Source organism: Acanthopagrus latus, chromosome 23, assembly GCF_904848185.1.
Source record: "Acanthopagrus latus isolate v.2019 chromosome 23, fAcaLat1.1, whole genome shotgun sequence".
NCBI classification, from domain to species: Eukaryota; Metazoa; Chordata; class Actinopteri; order Spariformes; family Sparidae; genus Acanthopagrus; species Acanthopagrus latus.
This window is the reverse complement of record NC_051061.1, coordinates 2,396,138-2,414,410: the sequence shown is the minus strand read 5'-3', so window position 1 is coordinate 2,414,410 and position 18,273 is coordinate 2,396,138. Positions and strand designations below refer to the sequence as shown.

The 18,273-nt window shown below is 39.2% G+C and overlaps 1 protein-coding gene across 4 annotated transcripts; it reads left to right on the top strand.

The window, feature by feature from the left end:
* The first annotated feature begins 723 nt into the window (after positions 1–723).
* On the top strand, positions 724–17,601 carry glyr1 (glyoxylate reductase 1 homolog (Arabidopsis)). Of its 4 annotated transcripts, XM_037088559.1 has the most exons (17): positions 826–950; positions 2,292–2,328; positions 2,424–2,503; positions 2,599–2,737; positions 4,455–4,565; positions 6,712–6,795; positions 8,911–8,964; positions 9,753–9,803; positions 10,024–10,097; positions 10,418–10,517; positions 11,511–11,621; positions 11,723–11,824; positions 12,127–12,289; positions 13,202–13,381; positions 14,503–14,627; positions 15,966–16,042; positions 16,160–17,601. In XM_037088559.1, exons 1-16 carry the CDS (start codon positions 913–915, stop codon positions 16,038–16,040), a joined length of 1,524 nt encoding a protein of 507 aa, XP_036944454.1. In that variant the 5' UTR covers positions 826–912; the 3' UTR covers positions 16,041–16,042; positions 16,160–17,601. The 4 variants fall into 4 exon arrangements, with proteins under 4 accessions (XP_036944456.1, XP_036944454.1, XP_036944455.1 ...); XM_037088561.1 differs by having other exon boundaries at positions 724–862; positions 15,966–17,601; XM_037088562.1 differs by lacking the exon at positions 826–950 and adding an exon at positions 1,579–1,737 and having other exon boundaries at positions 15,966–17,601.
* The last annotated feature ends 672 nt before the right edge of the window (positions 17,602–18,273 follow it).

Genomic DNA, 18,273 nt, shown 5'->3' with positions numbered 1-18,273 from the left:
CACACCTCCAGGCTGTGTCAGGGCTATTTGACCAAGAAGGAGAGTGATGGAGTGCTGCACCAGATGACCTGGCCGCCACAGTCACCTGACCTAAACCCAATCGAGACGGTTTGCGATGAGATGGACAGCAGAGTGAAGGCAAAAGGGCCAACAAGTGCTCAGCATCTCTGGGAACGCCTTCAAGACTGTTGAAAACCATTTCAGGTGACGACCTCATGAAGCTCATCGAGAGAATGCCAAGAGTGTGCACAGCAGCAATCAAAGCAAAGGGGGGCTATTTTGAAGAATCTAAAATATAAAACGTGTTTTGAGTTATTTCACAATTTTTTGTGTACTACATAATTCCATGTGTGTTCAATCATAGTTTTGATGCCTTCAGTGAGAATCTACAATGTAAATAGTCATGAAAATAAAGAATATTTTTTTGTAAAATACTTGGTACACAGACGTGTTCCTACTGATTCTTTATATCGAGGGAGGTGGTTGTCCTCCCACCAGTGGGTGGCAGTAAGTTCTGTTAAAAACATCTGAATATCGAGGCACACAGGTTACTCTCATGTTACACAGATAATCATTACTGTTTCAAATTAAAGCTCGTTGAATATTACATTGAAATATAATATTAACCATATCACGTTCTAAACGTATTTGTTTGTGGCATGTAGCCTAGATTTACCATAGCACCTATTTTCATTTTGGTTCTTTTTCTCTGATGTTGTTTATTTGTACTGTTGATGCATATATTGCATACGTTTAGTCTTTTCAGAGGATAATTTTCGGCAGTCAAAACAGTAAGAATCAGTTTAGACACAGCGGCGGATGTTACAGAGAGGAAGGGCTTGTCCTCACATGTGATTAGTGGGTGTGTGTTGTTTCCCCTCATTCAGTGCGACGTTTTATTAAAGTTGTAAGATGGCGACGGTGCATCTGAGAATTGGGGACTTAGTGTGGTAAGATAGCCTTTAAACGTTATCGAAAGCCCGCATCTCTGCTAAATTATGTTGTGGTGCATGACATAGTGTCGTCGAAGTTAGTTTAACGTCAGTGTTTCACGTTGGTGTTGACCAAACGTAATTAATGGAAGTGTCCGCGTACTGTGCTAGTTGATGATCAACCCAAACAAATTGCTAACGTTAGTCAAGCGGACTCAGCCAGCAGTCGTCGTTAAGTTAGCTGCTAGCTAGCGGGCAAGCTAACTTACAGCAAAGGGGTATAGACCACAACAAGATAGTTTTAAGGATTTAAACCTGTCTTTAATAGTCGAAATCTTTGATCCGATGTGTTATCACTGGCGTTAAACTGTAACCATATACTTTTTGATTCCCTAAATTTATAGCAATGTTATGGTCTGTGGCGAGCTTTTTTTTAGCACCTTAGCTTAAGCGGATATCTGTTACTGTAGGTAACAGTTAGCCAACTGTTAGCTTCGCATATTCTCGGCTTCCGTGTTAAGTGTTGCGGCTCATTCACAGTGGACAAAAGGAGTTCACTTAGTTATCTGTATTGATTTGAAATGAACCCCTTAGGTTACTTTATTTTACCAATATGTCAGCGCCAGTAAGCTCCTTGTGAGGCGAATCACGTCAAACTGCTTGTTTGGTGTTGCCTTGTAGCACCGGTTGTGTGTCTCGTGATGGTATCAACGGCATTAACGTTACTAAATGACAATACTAACACAGGAGAGAAACTTGGGTTGCACATTTGTTTCTTAAAACCCGATTAATCGACATATTGAAGGTGCGTTACACCAGCAACTGAAGCAACGACAACTAATTTCCTCATGTTACGTCTATAAGTTGCCTAAAGATGCTATTAATATTTGAAATCCCATGTTTTTCCTAATGGCTTCTGCTAAATGGCATTCAACCAAAGTTCTCAGTAGTCTAATGCTGTGGTGATGATAATAATAATAATAATAATAATAATAATAATAATAATAATAATAATAACAACCCTAACAACAGTGTATTTAAAAAAAGATTGAATTTGAAACTATCCAGTCAAATTGATGTTCATGTATTCTTTTATCCAATGTGCTGTGTGATGTTTGTGCTAAACAGCTTTTGAACTGTTGTAGATGTGTTTTGATTATTTATTGTAAAAATGTGTCAAGGTCCCATACCCAGCCCTCACAGCAAGTAGTGCAATTGGTTGGCAGAGACTAAATGGTGAAATACAACAAAATGTCCTAAACACAAACATCATCACATTGATGGAGTGTTTTGAAATGTGTCTGTACCAGAAGAAAAGACATACATATACCATGGCTAAATGTGCAGCATTTCTTTTAGGGGGAAGCTTGGCCGTTATCCACCATGGCCAGGAAAGGTAAGGCATGAAATCATGACAATTGCAAAAGTAAATGGCATTTACATTACAAATCCCATCCTAATGTCGCATGACCTGGTTTATTTACATTTCAGATTGTGAGCCCTCCCAAGGACCTGAAAAAGCCCAGGGGCAAAAAATGCCATTTTGTGAAATTCTTTGGAACTGAAGACCAGTAAGTCTGGATAGTGAGGTACCTCTTCTGTCTTGAAGTGCATTTCCTGCACTATCTAATTTGTAAGAGCTGTGTTTCTGTGTGTGCCTGTCCAGCGCCTGGATCAAAGTAGAACAGCTGAAGCCCTACCACGCCCACAAAGAGGAGATGATCAAGATAAACAAAGGAAAGCGCTTCCAACAGGCAGTTGATTCAGTGGAAGACTTTCTAAAAAAAGCAAAAGGGAAAGAACAGGTAAGGGGTTTGTCCGTTAACACGGATCGTACACTTTGTGAGTTATTGTACATAGTTTGTGTGTGTGTCCCTCATCATCCAAAAAGAATATTTCTTGTCATCGTGTAGTTGACAGTTTTTTGTCAGTCAAAGCATTTATCTTTGAGCAACATAAAATAATTAACAGCATGGCAGACTGAAAAGGTTTAGGAAAAGACATCTGTTGCAAGTTGAGCAACCTGTTATGGAAATAAAGAAGAGTGACGGAGGGCGTGCAGTGTTTTGCATGTCCCGTTATTTCACAGTTGTTTCTGTAAACTCTAATACCCTGAAAGGCCAGGGACTGTTTCTGACCCACGCCAGCCTATGGCACCACTTCCTCACTTCCTGCTGTCCAGTGCTGTAGCCACATTCATTGCTAAGCCATAATTATGATGTACACCATTTGTTTGTTTGACTGTTTGAAACTCTGAAGTTTTTATATTTTTTACATTTTTACAGAAGTTATTCTACTCCTGTAGTAGTTTTTGCTTGACTGTAGTGTAACTGGGCCCGTAATAGTGCAGTGCTTGTCATATTTTTTGTTCAGTGAACTGTAAACAAATTGCATCAGTTAATATGTTGAACATATTTGTCACCTATAGACAAAAAGTAGGACGCACTATAGAAAAAAAATAGATGTCAATGCTTGTTAGAAAAAAAAGTTGTCTTGAGAGGAAACACTGCCATTTATTCTATCATTTGAAACACATGCAACACAACTAGTTCAGAAAAAGAAGTCACACACTTATGGCATGTTCAAAGCATGTTCTACTAACCCTAAACATCTACTGTGTTTTACTATTTTGTTGTTTTGTCAACTTCTTTGGTATCATGTTTACTTACTGCTGATAAAATCGCAACATTTCATGTAATGCTGCTTCTTAAATAAGGCTTTTAATTGACTGAATAACAGGGTGTGTGAAGAAGTTATAGGAAATGAAACATGTATGTTAACGGAGCCACTTTGTGAACGGTGATTCTTCGATAGTACTGCAGGGATCAGGACAAACACATCATTAGTTTAAGATACACCTTCAAGCAGGTAGCCCAGTTGACCTCAAAGGACAACACAATTTCTATGGTTGTACTTTGTTTATATGTGGTGGACCCTTCCACCGTTCTAGCTTCAGGATTCTGGGACCTTATTTTCCTCTGAGAACAGCTTGTGTATTTACTCATGGAAATAATAATTATTTCGGAGTTTGTATTATGACCTAATTTGTATTGTAGATATCAAAATCAGTTTTTTCTTCCAAAACTACATAGTGCCCCTCTAAATATTTACAGATATCTAATTATATCTGTTGCTACAAAGATAAATGTAAGTATTTGTCATGATAATGCCCATCTCTGCTGTTATGCCACTTCAGAACAACTAAAGACACTGAGCGAATCCAAAGGATTAATGAAATGAATCTTTTCTTAGTCTGTCCTTCTCTTCACAGCCCCCTCCATGAAATACTCCTGGGTGTCATGTTCAGTCTCAGCAAATGTTTGTTCAGGTGGACACATGGTGTCTGTGGAGGCCATCTGCCCATCAGAATGATTGCAGGCAACATTTGATAAATCAGTTTTCCCTTTTTCACAGTGTACATATAGCCTGCTCAGACAAGGTTATTTTAAAACTGTGCTAAATTCAAAAAGTGGTCAGACTGCTTAGCACAGCACAAAATGATAATCTGTTTTTTTTTAACAGAACTCAGACAGCAAAGGAGACTCAAAAGGAAAGAAAACATCCAACAAACCACTGAAAATACTGGAGGAGGATGATGAAGATCTCAGTGCCCTGAAAGACCCCTCTGAAAAGGTCAGTAGCACAAATTTGATATTGTCCTGTCACACATTAAATGGTTTTACTCAAAAGTTACACCTTCTAGCAAGGACAAGTGCCACCAAAATGGGGACTGAAAAAGGCTGAAGCAATGAGATTGTGACACATGTGAACATTGTAACCATGTTCCTCACCCTATCCTTCTCTCCTTCGAGCATTGAGCTATGTCCACATCCTTTCATTATCTTTGGGGAATGTCAACTTCATTTTTGTGACTAAGATCTTCTGTCTACAATTATCTTAAAGGCAAACTGGGCACTAGCTTTCATAAGATAAAAAACAAGATTCTGAACAATAAATGAATCATTACATGTGTGCAATTGAGCAAAGCAAAAAAAAAAAAAAAATGGTTAAAAATATCTGCTAGGTGTTCTGAAATACTTGGTGCCAGTTTGAACCACTGGCTGGTGCTCTTGGTTCCTCATTGGCATGTAAATTTGTATCTCATGTCACATAAAATGAAAGAAAATCACTAACAAATAGTACACAGAATGTAATATAATATTTGGGTTTCATGAGCATACAGGCTAGAGTATGAAAATTATGATGATATGGTTTAACTGTCATCATATTTTTCTGTACATCCCAGCAATATACACGGAAAAAGTATGGATGTATGGATGAGTGGATCAATTAAAAATAATTTATTCATTTCAGTCATTTCTAAATTTGGACTTGAGTGAAGTCATCGGTTGAGGGACAGAACAAAAGATTTGCAGTGATATCGAAAGATCCAAAAATATCTATATTGAACTTGGTGTACCTTGTAGAAACCCTGGTTTAAAAAAACAAAACAGAGGAAAGATGAACGTTGAACCAAAGCCTTAGTCGATTGAGTCAAGTTCCTGTAGTAAAGAACTGCCAGGTTTCATCACTACCCTTTTTTTCCCTCTACATTATGAATTCAAGTTTGTTTCTGCACACAAGACAGGCTAACCTGATAGAGGTGCACTAATTGCAATTTTTTTGACCGATTATAGTTTTTTATTTTTTTCAAAGTTGTACCTGCTGATTATGATTTTGGCTTATTCTGGTATTCTTTCAAATAACTATGATTGGTAGCAAATACAAACATTTCAGTGCCTTTCTCCTTTTCACTTACACAAATCTAAAAATGAGGTGCTCTGTTGCTGTAGAGAGCTTTTTTTGGTACGCTTGATATCCAACTGAAAATCAATTGTAGCATGTCCCACTTTATCAATATGTTTTAAGCTATTTTATTCAGTGGCCTGTTATTGAAACGGTCTTAGTAAATTTAAGTTCCCTGTGACAAGCATTTGTGCAATGTACACTGGTATCCAGAACTCTTATTGTGAAAGGGTAAAAATGGAAAGACCCTGCCCAATGAGCTGCAGTTAATGTTGACCGCCCTAGTTCTGACAACGGATATTCCATGTCGTTATTTTGCATTCGTAACCCTCAACTACAATGTTTAACTTTCCCCAAAGAAAACCGATGGAACAGATACATTTGACAGCACGCCTTGTAGTGAAGTTGAGGAACCCTGTCTTGTTTCACTCCAAATCTGTAAGGAATCCTGCCCTAAACACACACATAGACAGACAGCAGAGGAAAGGAGACAGGCAGTAGAAAGTGACAAGAAATAATGACCACAAAACACAGTAATGACTCACACTAAGATGAAATGAAGTGCGCATTGGGGCAGCATATGTGTAAATGTGGCACGTACAGAATTGGACATATCTGATGCTGACTGACTGGTGTCTCTCTGATCAACCAGTACATTTCAACAACGTGGGGTGATGCTTGCAGTAAAAGGTGAAAGAGCAGATGCTTTACAGCCAATACTGTAATGCTGCTACATGTCAGACATCATTGTTATTATTTAAAGGGTCTACTCATGCACTTTGCAATAATCATTATCCTGTGTTCCCTGACTTCGTGTCTATCAATGCCTGTCATACTAGTTTTATTTTTCCAGAGTTTGAGATACCTGTCTGAGATTTCTTCCTCAACCCCAAACAGCGGAACAGAATGGATATGTGGTCCTCAACACTGTCTTCTGTGTGTATGACACACAAATGGCATTCAACCCAGCAGACATGGACCTGTATAAATTCCCATCTGATTTAGGTGAAAATGTGTCTCTCTCCTCCTGAAGGACTTAACTGACTCTGACCCCGAGCCATCCACTATTGAGAGGCTGGGGGCGGGACCTGGCTCAGGATTCAAATGGGAAAGCAGTGTAGGTGAACCCTTGCTTCCCACCAAGCCCGCCTTGCCTTGCTTTTTTCCTACCTGACCTTAATCTTCGGCTATAATCACCAACAACTGCAGACCTTTTCCTTCTGATCTGTTTGGTACTCACTCTTGGCTACTGAAACTGTTTGATTGGCGTGCACTGTTGAGATGGTCACCAACTCTGCATGTGGAGGCTGTTGTGTTGACCCAGCCTCCTCGACTCTATAACATCTCGAGAGTAATGAGAGCCACCAGCTCCCCGAGACCAGAGTCGTGTGTGTGTGCGTGTGTGTGTCCGTATCCGTATCCTAAAAACAACTCCAGTCCATGACCTGTTGATCTATATGTCAGTGGAAACATTGTCACAAACCATTTTGCTGCTGCAGTTCCAACACACCTGCATACAATGGCCTAAATTTACATAATGATAAATGGTCTTTTTTCATAGAGGACTTACTTAATGTAGTTATTGCAACACGGTCAGCTCATGCTGCCAGCTGCTTTTGCCCTGACTGTAGCTCTATTTATGGTAGTGATGTTGTACATGGAATTGGCTGATTTCCTTGTTTCAGTTATCATATTACGAAAAATATTAGTATGTCCTTGACTACAGTCTAAGTCTGCAGCAGATTCGATGGTCATGTTTTGCCGCTTTTTTGTTTCAGGATAAAATGAAACTAAATCATAACTCAGAGTCTTAAAAATCAGTTTCCACTGACACAGAGAATCAGTGACTGGCTTTTATGGGTTGAGTTGATCAAACAGCATTTTTTTTTCTTTATTTTTTTTTTACTTTGTGAATTATTAACACATGATGTTACATATAATTACCCTATACTTCTTTATATGAAATATTTTTTTGTTCGGTGGCAGGAGGATATTAGACTCTTTCAAACCTAGTTTTAAAATCCATGCTGGGTGATCCGCCCACTAGTGGTCAGCTCCAAGTCTGTCAGTTCACACCTGACATTAACATGCAACTCTACATGTGGCTTAAGTTACCACTTTGATTTGATTGGTTCTCTCTTCCCTGCTTTATATGATAAACAAATAAATTGTAGCTATTTCACAAAGTTTTAAGTTTCTCCTCACTCAACAGCTCTCCAAATAAGATCATTTGTTAAGAGAGTCAAGGGATATTGTGGTTACAAGTTCAAGAGTTAGAACAGTTGAACTGGTGTGTCCACAAACATCTTCTGCTAACACTGGCAGGTTAAGAGAGCCCAAAGTTGGAAATAACATGATAGTGAACCACATGGAAATCAGACAGTGTGTTATCCATTCTGCCTGTTCTTTTGGCTTCTTCTTTTTCTTGTTTCCGGGAAGACGTCAATTGAGTAGATGGTCCCTCAATGTGGCCAAGGACGTGCTTACACACCACTAAAAGGTTGTGGTCACATGTGACCCAGACCACCTCTAGATGGTTTTGAATGATGGAATCTCAAGTGTCTTGAGAATCCTGTACTTAGAGCTGTCCACTTGTGATCAGATCAGTCAGGACCGGTATTTATACGGCATCCTAACAGACTGTCAGTGTATAAATAGTCTAAAATAAATGTCTATGAAGATGAGATGTATGTAAAGCAATGAATAAGGAGGTTCATGGACTGTACCTGTTACTGTTACTTCATGGGCCACTCATCTCATAAGTTACTTAAAGCATGTGCGTCTTGTCAGTTTTAAACTTTTCTATTGACGCTATTCCACTTCTTTTGACTTGCAAACTGTTTTTGCTGTGTATTGGTGTGAGTATTCCAAGAATCACCAGTGTGGATAACATGTTTTTCCCCCCAACTTGACTGATTTGGGCAGCAGTTGAACACATGCAGGTTTCTCATTGGTTAAGAAGTTTCTGCTATGGTTTAGAGTTCTGAATGAGCATTATAAAATTTATTTAGAGATTCAGATCGAGATTTTTTGTCCATCATGGGATTCGCTCCCATATTCTTTACCAGAAACTCAGGAAAGTCATGGCAGTTTCTATAAGGACCATGATGGGAGTCCTGGTGTGTCAGCGCTGTGCTGTGTAGATTTGGGGCTTTCTGCACACTATATTCTCGCTCAGCTCAGTACATATTTAAAGACAAGACTGTCACACTGATCTCTTGTTCTGTTGCAGCCTGTGAAGGATGACCCACATTTCCATCACTTTCTGCTCAGCCAGTCTGAGAAGGTAAGCGGAAGCAGGCTGCTTAGTGCACCTTGATATATTTTTTCTTTTGTTTTTATTTGTATCAATGCAGGTTACATTTTCAAATTGCCCGTTAGCTTTTCATGTCTGGTCCTATTTGATTAACAGTTGGTGTTTATGAAGTGAACAGTTGAACTGAAACAGCCTGTGGCTGAACTGATAAGTCCTTTGTCAGCCTGTGAGGGGTTTCCTCAATGACACTTCACCCTCTAACATTGATGTTCCTTGGCACAGGTCCATGTGTCAGTGTAGTTTCTATGATGCCAGTGGAATAAGATGAGATTGCATTTTACAGAGAAAAATAGAGAAAAACTTTTTGATGACATTACATTTACATTTAGAGCATTTAGAAGAGTTTTGTCCAAAGGAACTTACAGTAATTCATGCATTCATGGTGTTGGCTGCCATGAAAGGTGTTGACCAGCACATCAAGAGCAGTTTTCAGGCTCAGTTTCTTGCCCAAGGACACACAGACATGCAGACCAGGGGAATCGGACCAGCGACCGTCTGATAACCAGATGCTGGCTCTACTCCTGAGCCACTGCCACCTAGTCATACATATTATTTGAGTGTATGACTATGCTTTGTGCCTGTCAGATCGTTTGTACAATATTGACATAGATATTGAATGTGATTCTGACCAGATACTCACTTAGATGTGACTGATCTGCTCTGTAAATGCGAAGTAAATCTGATGTGAACTGGACATTATGGTGTGAAGAAGAGCATATTGGTCACCTTTTGTCTGACTGGTCTCTTCCTGCCCACAGCCAGCATCATCTATGGAACCCATCAGCAAACGCCTGAAGATCATTGAAGAGGTAAAGTGGTTTCTAATTGAACTAACTAGTCAAAATATTAAAACCTTGATACATTTACTTAAATATTACATTTTATTTAACTGTAAATAAATAAATGTAATGCTAAACTCTTCTCTTTTACCAATTAATTTGTGTGAATACAGTTTTGTTTATAGCAAAACTGGGTGAGGCTGCACTTTCCCTTCCATATAAAATTGACAGTGTTGATTTGGTTGTGCAGGACACAGGATCGACATCTATCCAAGCAGCAGACAGCACAGCCATCAATGGCAGCATCACACCCACAGATAAAAGGTAAGAACACATCCTCACTACAGTATAATCGAGCATTATTATAATTATTATTATTATTATTATTTTATTATTATTATTATTATTATTATTATTATTATTATTATTATTATTACTATTATTAAAACATCTACTACATTTAAGTGAGAAACCAATCACAAGGCTAACACTAAAAGTTAATGCTACTGATTTTATTATTACGCTTTTAAAGGACTTCTTGGATTTCAGCTTTGACCACATAAACATACAGTATAAATGCAATTCTTTCTTTTCAGCTTGCTCATGTTTTGATTTGTTTGCTCTTTTTGGACTTTGCCCTGCAGGATAGGGTTCCTCGGTCTGGGGCTGATGGGTAGTGGTATAGTTTCCAATCTGCTAAAAATGGGCCATGTTGTCACGGTGTGGAATCGCACAGCAGAAAAGGTACTGTAATGCAACACAAGTTAAAACTTTAAGAGCTTGCTGCTTATAGTGTGTCTAATGAATGGGCTAATGGCAGCTCATTCACAGTGACTTGGTGCAGCAGGTAACTGATTGATAATTTTATGTGCATTTCTAAGCTGTATTCAAAGCTTGCACGTTATGAATGTTGTCTTTCAATTAAATAGTGCTATAGCACTTCTCTGTATCAAATTAAAAATAAAAACCCTGCTGCCATGTTTGTGGATGGCTCACCACTAAAGATCCTACTGCTGTTAGCAAGGGGGAAAAATGTGCCGCACTGGTCCATGGACATATGCTGCCCAGCAGTGTGGTATGGGGTGAAGAATTCAAAGAGCTCGTCAGTTCCCCCGTGCCCTAGTACTTTAAGCCGTCAAGACAATGTATGCTCGCTCTCTCTCACACTCTCATTCTGTCATTCTCACTTTTCCACCAATTAACACAGTTTTGTTTTTTTACACGGGGTCAATCCCCAGAAAAATTGCATATTGACAACATTCCCATTTCCCACAGGCAAGGCCAAGCTGAGCCAAGGTGATAAATTCCTGTGTCTACTGCAGAGTCAATTGACCCAGGTTTAAATGTAGAGTTGCACACAAAAGCCAGATCTCAGTAGGTTTTAGTGGGATGTTTGACCAGTGGAAAAGGGGTAAAAGGTGGCCCCTGTACTGCAAAACCTCCTTGGCTGAATGAAGAACCCATAATGAGGATAGATCACACTAACACTAGAACACAAAGCTTTGAGCAGAAACACACAAGATGCATATTTGAGGACACTGATAAAGAAATCTCACATTAAAATAAGTTATTTGGCATTGATCACTTTGGCAGTGAATGTGTTTTCAAACAGCATTCCATTCATTGTACAAGAGATTGGCAAAAGTGATCAAATTCTTGATGAAATTATTTGATTAATCATTGAATGATCATGTAAGTGTGTGTTGACATGCTGCTCCTGAATCGTTTGTGTTTTAGTGTGACCTGTTCATCCAGGAGGGTGCCAGGTTAGGCCGTACTCCTGCAGAGGTGGCTTCTATGTGTGATATCACGTTCTCCTGTGTCTCAGATCCAAAGGCTGCCAGGGATGTGAGTACCATCTCAACTGCAGTATATGGCTTCTTTTGGAAGTTTGAGTTACTGACTTGAGGGTTGAAAAATAATTACAATTTGTGTTTGTTGCTCTGCAGTTGGTGTTGGGACCCAGTGGAGTGCTGCAGGGAATCAGGCCGGGTAAATGCTACGTAGAGATGTCTACTGTAGACCCAGAGACTATTACAGAACTCTCACAGGTACATGTAACACACACACACACACACACACACACACACACACACACACACACACACACACACACACACACACACACACACACACACAACATATCAAAGTAGCCACAATTCTTAATTGTGAACAACCTTACCTTAAGTTCACAGTAGTGCACATAGTTTCAAAGCTATTTACCATCAGGAACATCCCAAAGCTTCAAAATGAGGGATGCTTTTCTTCAGTATCTGTCAAATGCACAAAAGTAGATGTTATCGTTGGACTAGCATAAGTATTCCAACTCAAATTGTTCTCTAATGTTTGAAAGGTGATTACGTCACGGGGTGGCCGTTTCCTGGAGGCACCAGTGGCAGGAAGCCAGCAGCTCTCTAACGATGGGATGCTGGTCATCCTTGCAGCTGGTGACAGAACCGTGTACGAAGACTGCAGTAGCTGCTTCCAGGCCATGGGCAAGACCTCCTTCTTTCTGGGTATGTAGAGTGACACATGGTTCACTGTTGGACACTCACAGCAGTTCTTCACAAACGAGAACCACTAGGCAACCAGCCGAGAGGTTTACTGAACTCAGCCAAGAACTAGCCTGGTACCCACTGTAAGACTTTAAATTGTCATTTTTGTGCTTTTGTAGGGGTCAAACCGACAGGATATTATTTTTATAGGGTTATAGTCTATGTGTTAAGCTAAGCTAACCAGTTGCTAAATTCTGCTATGTATTTATTGGTTACGTATAACAGATTCAGGTCTCCCCTCTGCTTTCTGTGAACATTTCAGAATGTTCTAGGTGTCAGATGGCATCAGTTCACCACATCGTGTGCACGTTCATTGGTTGAAGTCCCCTGCTATGTTGCTACCCACAGAGTGGTCAGACTTACTGGATGTATACTGTGCCATTTAAGAATATTTCAGTTAGCATTCTCCTCCTTTTTCAAAATCCCCATCTCTATAGGAGATCAAGTAACAACATAAGATCTAAGAACCTACATGCTGAAAATGGCAAATTACTGTAACACAAACCCAGCAATAATGGCATAAACCTGAACTAACGTACACTTGTTACATTTTCCTTGCAGGGTGTGCTTCTCAGCCTGTTAAGTCCAATTCCCTAAACACTAGGCGCACTGTCGCTGCATCAAGGCGCCCCCCAAAACAATTATGATTGGTTTAAAGAAATACAAACAAGCTGGAGAATTTTGACCCCTATATCAGAATGATAATAAGTGCAACTGGACCTGTGTTTAGTGTCGACACAGGGTCGTGGCAATGTGGAAGTCTAACACTGCAAGACGACCCACAGGGTAAAAAGCCACTGGTTGTTAATTTCACTGTTGAGACTGGCATATTTCTACTTTTAAAAATGTGTGTGTTTGCCTGTGTGCTTTCAGGTGAAGCAGGAAACGCAGCAAGGATGATGCTGATTCTCAATATGGTGCAAGGCAGCTTCATGGCCACCATTGCAGAGGGGCTGACCCTGGCCCAGGCCACTGGTCAATCACAGCAGACCTTCCTGGACATCCTGTGCCAAGGCCAGATGGCAAGCACCTTTGTGGACCAGAAATGCCAAAGTTAGTCAACACAAAGCTGTGTTAATATTGGCTATTATTTCAGATTTAATGAATGTTTGATAAGCTGTCCGGGGATGCAACACCGGACAGCATTGTGACAAATAATGTTGTCACACACTAGAACACCCTGAGGCAGAAACTTGTGCATCCTAATGACATTTCTCACTTTAAAATAATTCTGTTAGGCCAGTGAGCCTCTGAATCATCAGCAGCAGCTTCATGTTTTTCAAACATGCCAGACAGTTTGATCAGGCTGTTATGTAGGTTATACTTACAAATTGCTACACTTAAAATCACACTAGTGCTGAAACAAGTTGTTGATTAGTATGTCTTCCTGGCCTAATATAACTCATGCTGTGTAATCTTTGACACTACACTTTGACCCAGATAGTAACAACAATGCCATGTTCAGAGCTGAATTTAAGCTTTTTCCCATCTGGTAGGATGAGTAAGTGAAAACAGGTCATACATAATTAGGGTTAGGGTTAGGGTCATCCAAGTACAGTATATTTATATGTAAACTTGCAGGCTGTGCACGTTACAGCAGCAACATATGAGTCTCAATTAGACACACTGTCCCCATATGTTTTACTCAAACAGGACATTGTATAATAAAGCAATTAATTTAAGCCCAGCTCATTCATTTATCGTTTTTTTTCTAGCAATAGGAAAACTTTTTTCATGGGAAATACTGGCTCCCAGCCAGGCAGAGCCAACCTGGTTTAACAGAGCCCACTGTCTAGTAACATACACTCATGGCATTAATAGCAGGGTGGAATGCCTTCAGGTTGTTTGTTGTTTAATTACTACTTAATCTGTAGCCGCAGGTAGTCTCTCAGTCTCTTTTATTGTCAAATATCTACTTTTAGCTTGTCATTGTCTTGGTTTAGTCATGAAAAAAGCATGTAGAATATTTTAAGTCATAGTTTTACCTAATTTCACACGGGCATAAAGGAAGTTTTAAGTCATGTTTTATTTTCTTTTTTCAATCTTAAATGGTGAACTTTTACATTTGTAGAACACAAAAAAATGGTTACATAAACACTGTCAGACAATTTCAACACATCTTTTGAAATTATTTTATAGAAATGCTTGATAAACTTTCGTCCTGCCTCTTCCAGATATTTTACAGGGCAACTTTAAGCCAGACTACTATTTGAAACACATTCAGAAGGACCTGAGGCTAGCCATCTCCATGGGTGACATGGCCAACCATCCAACCCCAATGGCTGCAGCAGCCAATGAGGTAAAACGTTGTGCTTTGGTTTTCAGATTTACACTTTGCTGTTTTGATTTCCGTGGGCTCACCATATGCATTTATTTTAGGAATTGTTACCTTTTATCTAGAAAGGCCTACACATAACAGTTTATTTACTGTGACGTGGTAACAATGGATTATTTAGCTAAAATAAGGTATATGCATCATTAGAGCCCAGAGTTTTCTTCTGTCGCTACCACCATCAGGTCAGAGTTTTGTGTTACTGTAAAAAGACAATAATCACAGGAGTAGAGGTAACACAGTTTGTGTAGCATAATGCTGTCATTGTACAATAAAGTTAATGCTTTCTACAAGCCAACACACAACTTTATATCTGTGTTGTAGAACTTTTCTAGTTTTTAGTGTAAGAGTTTTTTCCAAAGGTTGTTCTGGTCATTACTGAATGTATTTATTGATCATCTTCTGATCACACCTCAAAAGGTGCGGTACCCTTAACCAGAGCAGACAGAAGCCCTTTTCCCACAGACTTCATGATTTCCCTGCAGCAGAGTCTCCAGTTCTCTGCATTTTTGCACACAGGACCAAGCAGCTCTGGTGTAAAACCACACCATAGTGTCAGTTCATACAGCACTCCGACGCTGCGGAGTGTTGAGTCTAGTCACACATAAGCAATCTTGGTATAAATACATCACCAGCTGCAGAGAAAACATGAACCAGAGAACAGACAAACCTTTCACTGTAGTCTTTAGTTGCTTAACCTTAATTGTCTACAGCTCATCTAGTCTAATGCCATTGTAAGCAGTGATAGTCAGCTATAAATCAGTTCACTGTTACAGTGCATTGATGTCATTTTGGATAATAAAGTATTACTGTTCTCTATCCTGCCTCCTCCCTATCTTGGTTATATTGTAAGAAGTATTTGTGTATTAAATATATATTGGCCAATATAACAACATCAGAATTTCTTTTCTCCTCAACGTAGGTATCAGTAATTTTGCTGACACCGAATTGGAATTGGAGTCTCTCCAAGAGCCTCATGATGATGTTTTATTATTTGTCAGTTCAGAGGAATCTCAGATGGACCTAAATGTTTCTCCTTCTACACTTAGTTTGATGAACAATTTATCTTTATAGAACCCTTTAGTCAGGGGTGAAAGGTGTTCTTAAATGTTTACCCTTTTCTTTTTTTGTTTTTTCCCCTCTGAGCCATTATGTTTCCTTGACATGTACACACAATGCCTTGTTTTCATCACCTACAGCTAATATAAAATCCTTTTTAACAATAAATGAATGAACTCTATAATGATATTAGGAATGAAGCATGTGTAAAACCACTGAAGCCTTTTTTTCCCTCTTCCTTTGCAGGTGTACAAGAGGGCTAAGGCACTGGACCAGTCAGACAATGATATTTCTGCAGTCTACAGAGCCTACATTCACTAGAGGTGTGACCTATCCTCTGGACCACACAGTCTTTAATCCCTTCTTATTTCTCCTCGTCATGTAATGAGTTTTTTTTTTTTTTTTTTTAATTCTAATCATTTTATTTCATTTTGCCCTAGCGCCAGCCATGTTACCTGCCCACAAGTCATGGGATTGTCATTCTTTTACTAGAAGCAACCTTGAGCATTGCACTGACTGTACTGAGGGAATATATGCTGTAAGAGTGCTCCAGATGAGGTTGTACTACTGCACTGCTGCAGTTTGCTGTGGGGGCAGTGCTTCTGGTTTTTGACAACTAAAACAACGATAGAAGTAATGCAGGGTGTTTGGCAAGGATGTGGGGTCGAGTGCCACTGTGAAGAGCGGGGTATCCAGCTCAAGCCAGAGAAATGCTGTCAGGTTTTGTGGATGCATACCCCCTAAAGATTTTTTTTATTTCATTTTTTTTTTTTTTGTTCATGTGCAAATGATGAGTTTATTTAATTGTGTGATTTTGCTTTTCTTTTAAATGTCCAGAATTCCATGAAAGAAAACACCAAGAACATGCCACTGCATTGCCTTAATATTGTCACCCCTCAAGTCTTTCAATAATAGATGTATTTATTTATGTTTGTTTCTAGGTCTTCTTGGTCAATATGCCCATGGCTTTTTTTCTTTATTAGACATGATTTATGCTTTTATGTTGGTGTTGATCTTTCTTGAATAGGTTAAGGACAGCGCAACAGCTGTGTGGAGACCTTAAAATGCAGTACTTACTGGTATTTCTCATCTAGACTTGAGATTAACACATTTGAAACTCTTCATTCTTGTGTTTGGAACAGTTCTCATTTCCACTGTGTTTTTCTTTTTTAACATATTTCTATGAACCTGGATGAATCCACTTTTTGAGTTGCGTTTTAACTGGAGGTAATGATGAAGTCCCAGCGAGATAAAAAGTTGTGTTTTGAAGGCCAATTTTAGACCACAATTGAAATGTAACTAATGAACCAATTTTAAGTGGGTTGGAGAGTTTCATTAGTTTCAAAGACTGAAACATCAAGTTAAGGGCAGTAGCTGATTTTAGTTTGAATTTCATTACACATCACTTTTGCCCTTTACACAAACACGGCTCACTTCAGTTTAACTGTTAATATGGAAATGTAACAATCAGGGCCCCAAACCAAATGTTAACTTTCTGTTTTATTATTTATTCATTCTTGCTTTGGCCTCAAACAGATTTCAGGTCACAAGGCAGGGACAGCAGGTGGTCATATGCTGGAGGGGGCATTCTTAAATGCGTAGTAGAGGTTTTCACAAGGGTGCTTGGTGTACGAGATGGTATACAGGTCCGAAGCCTGACTAATATTTTGGCCTGCAAATATTTTCGACTGAGCTAGGCTCAGGACAGATTGATCATATATATTGACTGATGATTAACAAGATAAATCAGTATAGAAATCCCAAAGCTTTGTTTGAGGTTTCCATCAGAGAAAAGACGTTTATGTTGATGCTGTTAAATAAAAAAAACCTCACTGCCTATCTTGATCACAATGCTTCAATAAACTGATATATGGTATTGTTATCCAAATTCTCAATTTTTCTTCCTGAAAGATGCAATATGGATGTGAAAATCAATCAAATGTCAAATTCCCACTCAAACAGATAAGGTAGGATATGATTGCTAATTGCTGCTAACTGTAGCTGCTGGTAGCTGGCTAACTTCAGTAGATATCTCTGCAACACAATTCATAAATGTCATTATGTCAGAACTGCCTGCCTGCTTTAACTCGAATGAATACATATTGATCTTTAACTCTCAAATGTCCATGTTGATCCCTGTTTTGGATTCGGCCTAGTCTTGTGGACCCATAAAGACCTCTTCTACATATCCAACAACATACCTTTCATAAGTATGCAGGTGCAAATGACAATGGCCACCATATGCCAAAGACACATGGCACTGTTGTGAAGACTCATCCAGAGGTGTTCTGTGCCTGAGAGGGTGAAACAACTATGTTCTTTTATCTGAATTCTGATAAGAGCACAAACCACACAAGACAGCTTTTATGTGCTCCATCACTACAGACTGCAGATTGAGAACAATGTGTGCAGTTTAAGGCAACTGTGTTCACAAAATAGCAAAGCAAGATTTTGGTTTTATACCTTGTTCATTTTCTGTCAGTCAGATTTCACCAGGTTTACAACATGTTCATATATGTAAAGCACAAAAAGTAAGAGAATTTGTGTTTGGTAG

Excerpts from the sequence above, each read along its gene's own strand:
- glyr1 (XM_037088559.1), top strand. The coding sequence starts at position 913 with ATGGCGACGGTGCATCTGAGAATTGGGGACTTAGTGTG. Across the intron at positions 4,566-6,711 it reads TGAAAGACCCCTCTGAAAAG|GACTTAACTGACTCTGACCC; the intron begins GTCAGTAGCACA and ends CTCCTCCTGAAG. Across the intron at positions 10,518-11,510 it reads GGAATCGCACAGCAGAAAAG|TGTGACCTGTTCATCCAGGA; the intron begins GTACTGTAATGC and ends TTTGTGTTTTAG.